This window comes from Rhinopithecus roxellana, chromosome 5 (assembly GCF_007565055.1).
Source record: "Rhinopithecus roxellana isolate Shanxi Qingling chromosome 5, ASM756505v1, whole genome shotgun sequence".
Taxonomy (NCBI): Eukaryota; Metazoa; Chordata; class Mammalia; order Primates; family Cercopithecidae; genus Rhinopithecus; species Rhinopithecus roxellana.
Genome location: NC_044553.1, coordinates 92,391,467 through 92,397,466, shown reverse-complemented (window position 1 = coordinate 92,397,466; position 6,000 = coordinate 92,391,467). Strand labels below are relative to the sequence as shown.

At 39.2% G+C, this 6,000-nt stretch overlaps 1 protein-coding gene across 1 annotated transcript in view; it reads left to right on the top strand.

The window, feature by feature from the left end:
* Positions 1 to 219: 219 nt before the first annotated feature.
* The window catches only part of MNAT1 (MNAT1 component of CDK activating kinase), a 245,187-nt gene continuing 239,406 nt past the window's right edge, over positions 220 to 6,000 (top strand). The window contains exon 1 of the mRNA XM_010354636.1: positions 220 to 447. Within this exon, the coding sequence (XP_010352938.1) occupies positions 359 to 447 (89 nt within the window). The 5' untranslated portion in view covers positions 220 to 358. The remainder of the gene's footprint in view (positions 448 to 6,000) is intronic.

Below are 6,000 nucleotides of genomic sequence, written 5' to 3'. Positions count from 1 at the left end.
GACAGAACAAGATGGAATTTATCTTCCTAATTGTGACACAGTACCTTGAAAAACGCAACTGGGTGCGTGGAGATAAGGATTTGTGTTTAATTTGCCATTTTAAAAGTTCCCCTGTCAAATTCAAGGTATTAAGTTGCTTTACGGAAGGCTAAGACCAAGCTCTAGATGCAAGACCGGGGAACTGACTGCCGGAACGTTTGTGTTGCAGCGCCTCGCCCCTGGCCGGTGCTCTTTCGCGAACGGACCATCTCTGCCAAGCGCCTGTTGGTAGGAACCTGCTTGGTCGCGTCTGAGGGGGCTTGTAAGGTGGCTGTGGCTGAAGCAGCCGCCCGGGGGAGTCTGTAGGAGGGAAACCGCCATGGACGATCAGGGTTGCCCTCGGTGTAAGACCACCAAATATCGGAACCCTTCCTTGAAGCTGATGGTGAATGTGTGCGGACACACTCTGTGAGTTGGGCGGCAGTGGATTCCCTGGGGGAGAGACGCGCTGGGTGGGAGGAGAGGGCCGGGAGATGCTAGGCCTCTTCTTAGTGGGAGCAAAGGGCGTTGTTAGTTTCAACATTGGGGAGGAAATAGGAAAAGACGGCGTTGTGGCTTTAAATGGACTGTAGCCGCTAGCCCCGAGCGGCTCTGGCATGCTTTGAACTGCGGGTTCTCAGTGTGGCTCCCAGCAGTTTGTCAGGTTCCCTCCTCCATAGTCAATGAGTAATATCCCGACTGTATTTCCAGGCTTTGGGTTGTTTACTGGGCTCTAGACATCGCTGATTAAAAGCGTGGGGTATTGGAGTGTTTATTTCATATGAAATGTTTTTATTGAAAAAGTGCGAAAGTGCTATGAAAACTTAAAATTTGCTTGAGTACATACTGCTGCTATTTATTGTATGAGTTAATTAAAAAACCCTATGTGTATGCCCACTTGTCCTGATGGAGTTCGGTTAGACTCCCATCATTAAAATGAAGAAAACCCGGACTCTAGGTAGTTAATTTTGAAGATATAATAATGGCTGGCATTTGAGTGCACATTTTGTGCCAGGCAGTGTTCTAAGCGCCTTACCATGAATTATCTCAGTTCATTCCTACAACAGTCCCATGAAGTAGGTACTGGTATTTCCATTTCACAGGGAAGGAAATTGAGACTGCTCAAGGTCCCTTATTAAGTGGGCCTTGAGAGAATTGGAACCCAGGAAGTCTGACTTTAGAACGCCCATTTTCAAGGGAAGGGGGTAGAAGGAGGGAGGTTGAGTTTGTGTATTTTGAAACTGGAATTGGTCAAAGTGTTTCTTGCCAGATTTCTTGTCAGATGTGGTTTAGTGAAGGTGGTTCTAGAAAGCACTTTGGGATAAAAAGGTGCCATGTAATGGTGAGCACATATTCCTGTAGGTTCTTTGAGGTTTATTGGAGGCAAAAAATAATGGATAATCTATAGTGTGTAGATAAGGTCTCCTCGCAACCCCCAAATGCTGACAAAAATGTAGAGCAATGACAGGGTCTTCAGGTAAGCATAAATTGCATGATTAGCTGTAGCTATAATTATTATATGGGATTTATTAGCTTACTTAACTTTTCTAATCTTTATTTTCCTTTGCTTTACTCTGCAAAGGAAGTATAGTAGAGCTGTGATTGAATGGTTTAAGATTAGAAGGTAAAAGTAATCGAGAAGAATGCATGGAAAAGGGAATTCTATATGGAAAACACTGTAGATAGACTGTTTTTAGAGAGATTTCTCTCCATTTTTTTCGTTCAATTTCTTTTCCATTTTTTTCGTTCAATTTCTCTCCATTTTTCTTTATCGGGTTTGTTATAGTGGAAACAGGAAAGTGGAACAGGAAAGAGAGTTTGTTTTTTTGGGAAGGATGCTAACTAAATGTAATTTACCAGAAGGATGCTAAATGTAATTTTCTGGCCTAGCAGCAATTAGCATTCAGGGAAGATTATACAATTTCAGTTAACATAAATGGCATTTTCATTAGGCAATTATAAAATATTTATTTTAATTGAAATTGCTTTTGTTGTGTCCTCAGCCCTTTTTGTTAAGGTCTAAGAGTTAAGACTTTTGTCTAATTCATTCTGGTGTTGCATTTAATCTGATTAATTTGCTAACCTGTTAGATAACAGGCTACATTTTACAGTCCTTTTTTGACTTGAAATGTGAACAAAATGAGTAAAAGGCTGTAGCATACTGGCTGAGAGAACAAGCTTTGGAATGAGCCTGTCTGATTTCACATTCTTTTACCGGCTCTGTGGCCTTAGGCAAATGACTAACTCTTTGTTAGCAGTTCTTGTTTGTACGATAGAGAAAATAGTGCTGCTTGTATCATGGTCCTTAAGTATTAAATAACATATGTAAAATATTTAGAGATATTTAGTAGAGTTTCTGTTACATAATATTTGTTTACTATATATTGGCTATTTTATTATTAATATTCTTTGCATGTGGCATGGGTGATAAGCAGAAATAAAATTAAAACAGGACTTACTTGGCCTGCTGTGAAATACTTGCACAATAATGATTAGCTTTAAATGATTTCGGTACACTATAAAACATGAAAATACAGCTTTGATTATAACGACTTTGTTGTAATTTTCTTTAGCATATTGTCTATCTAATTAGTACTTTTAAGGAAGTACTTTAATCTAGGCTAACACACTACTGTTTCTGAATGGAGGAGAGAACTCACTGATTTTTTTGGCAATCATTTAAAAAAATTAAAATTATATAAACAATAATAAAAGCATCCTAAATTATTAAGTGAAAGGTAAAAATTTTTGTGGTTCACCCCAGGAGGTGGAGCTTGCATTGAGCTGAGATTGTGCCACTGCACTCCAACCTGGCAACTGAGCCAGACTCTGTCAAAAAAAAAAAAAAAAAAAAAAAAAAATTTCGTGGTTCACTTCTCCAGAGGTGACAACTTTTAGGTTGTTTGTGTATATTTTCAGATATTTTCTAGGCATATGTAAACATGGGTGTGTTTGGGTAGAAAACTTTTTCTTCCTTTAGCATAAACAGGAATATAGCAGAAACATATATGTGTGTATATATGTATATATTTCCTTGCTTTTTTCATTATGTATATTGGGTAATTTCTCTAGATCAATATGCATATGTTTTTCTCTTTTAACAATTTGATAGTAGTCCATTGTTCAAATATAATTTATTTACCCAAATTTTTAAAATTAATATTTATTTAATTTTCCAATTTTTCCCTGGAGTAACCATCCATAAATATGCATATATATATATACATATATATCTCTGAGCACTTAGGCCAGTATATCATAAGATATAACAGGTAAAAATCATAGGGTAATGTCCGGTAGTAGAATTGTTGGGTCAGAGTTTCTGGCTTTTAAATTTGATAAATATGGCCCAGTTGTTCTCAAAAAAGATTATGTCAAGACAGGCATGGTTGTGCCTACCTGTAATCCTAGCTACTTGGGGGCTGAGGAGGGAGGATTGCTTGAGCCCAGGAGTTCGGGACCAACTTGGACAACATAGGGAAACCCCATCTTAAAAAAAAAAAAAAAAAAAAAGATCTTGTCAATTATATTCCCAACAACTGTATGGAGATTCCTATTGCCTATATTGGGTAATAGTATTTTTTAAAATCTTGCATTTTAAAAGATGTTTAAAAGCATCTTATCAGATGCTTTTCTGATAAGAAAAACATCTTGGATTTTTTTTTTTTTTTTTTAGACGAAGTCTTGTTCTGTCACCCAAGCTGGAGTGCAGTGGCATGATCTCGGCTCACTGCAACCTCCATCTCTCAGGTTCAAGTGATTCTCCTGTCTCAGCCTCCCAAGTAGCTGGGATTACAGGTGCATGCCACCATGCTCGGCTAATTTTTGTATTTTTAGTAGAGATGGGGGTTTCACTGTGTTGGCCAGGCTGGTCTCAAACTACTAACTTGGTGATCCAGCCACCTTCATCCTCCCAAAGTGTTGAGATTACAGGCATGAGCCACCACGCCCAGCCTGAGATGGAGTTTTGCTGTTGTTGCCCAGGCTGGAGTGCAATGGCGAGATAGCTTACCGCAACCTCCGCCTCCCGGGTTCAAGCAATTATCCTTTCTCAGCCTCCCGAGTAGCTGGGATTACAGAGATGCACCACTACGCCCGGCTAATTTTGTAGTTTTAGTAGAGACGGGGTTTCTCCATGTTGGTCAGGCTGGTCTTGAACTCCCAACCTCAGGTGATCTGCCCGCCTCGGCCTCCCAAAGTGCTGAGATTACAGGTGTGAGCCACTGTCCCCGACCTCATCTTGGCTCTTAATGAAAATTTTTTTTGATACTTCGTTGAGTTTTTATAGCATGTATTTCATGGGATTGAATATAGGCATTTTTATAATACGCTTGTTAGCTTGAGAGGAGCAGGAATTATTTTGCTGAATGATTCTGGCTCAGTCTTACGATGTTGTAGTCAAGTTGTTGGCTAGGACTGCAGTCTGGACTTGACTGGGCCTGGAGTATCTGTTTCCAAGGTCACTCATGTGGCTCTTTTCAGGAGGCTTCAGTTCTTCCCTATGGACTCTTACATAGGGCTACTTATGACATGGCTTCTCTCAGAACTAGTGATATGAGCACAGGTGAGGAAGGTTGGGGAGATGGAGCGGGGAAGAGAGAAAGGGAGAGAGGAAGGGAACTGGAAGCTGCAGAGCCTTTTAAAACCTAATGATAGAAGTGATAGACCATCACCTCTGGTGTATTGTAGTGTTATAATGTGGGAGAGTACACACAAAAGTGTGAATACCAAGAGTGTGAATATCATTGGGCTATCTTGAAGCCTGGCTTCCACAGGATTTTATTAACTTATTTTTTTTTGTGTCCTCAAGTAGCGAAGACTTTTTGGAGGCAAGTGATAAAGTGAGTAGGAGTAGTGCTTCATGAAAGAGGAACTATAGGGTTATGGAAAAATTAACTAGGAGTTTTACTTAAGGGAGAAAATACAGGAGCAGAGATGAGAGAAAAGAGGTGAAACATTATTAAATACCTTTCTGTCTTAGCTGCTTGCAATTGAAGAAGGATATTTCTCTACTTATCAATTTAATCTAGCAAATGCACAAATGAATTGATTGTATGCATATAGACGAAGATTGGATTTCATGTTTTTTTTTTTTCTGTTCAAGGATGACCATTGTCTTAATTACAGAAAATGATAGTTTTTTTTTCTTTATCAGGCCACTTATTTCAAGAAATGGGCCTTCCGTTCTGAAGGCATATAGAATTATATGGAGGCGGTGGTATCTAATTCTCATTAAAGTACAGGCTTTAATAATTTAATTTCTGGTTGGACGCCGTGGCTTACGCCTGTAATCCCAGCACTTTGGGAGTCCGAGGCGGGTGGATCACCTGAGGTCAGGAGTTCAAGACCATCCTGGTCAACATAGTGAAACCCCTTCTCTACTAAAAATGCAAAAATTAGCCAGGTGTGGTGGCATGTGCCTGTAATCCCAGCTACTTGGGAGGCTAAGGCAGGAGAATCACTTGAACCTGGGAGGTGAAGGTTGCAGTGAGCTGAGATCATACCATTGTACTCCAGCCTAGGCTACAGAGCAAGACTCTGTCTTAAAAAAAAAATTAATTTCTATCCCAACCATTCTTGGCAAAACTTGTCTCTGGAAATTTTACATGCTAAATCTACTTTTTTCATTTTAAACACGCACAAGACACAAAGCACAAGATAAGCAAAATCAAGTACCTACCATCCTGATATATAAAGGCAATATTTTGCGATAGTTACTTAAGATCTTTCTCTTTCTTTTTTCCCTTTTTTTTTTCTGTTCTCCTGTTTCTCATTTACTAATGTTACTGGATAGTTTATCCTGAAGAGTCTGAATTTTGCTTATTGCATCTTTGTGATATTGTTAAATATGTTCTTCTGTTCTCAGTATTTCCTCTAAATTGTTAGTTATGTTTAAAAGTTTTATCAGATTAAGTTTGAATTTATTTGTTGATAAGAATGATAAGTGGCGGCCGGGCGCGGTGGCTCAAGCCTGTAATCCCA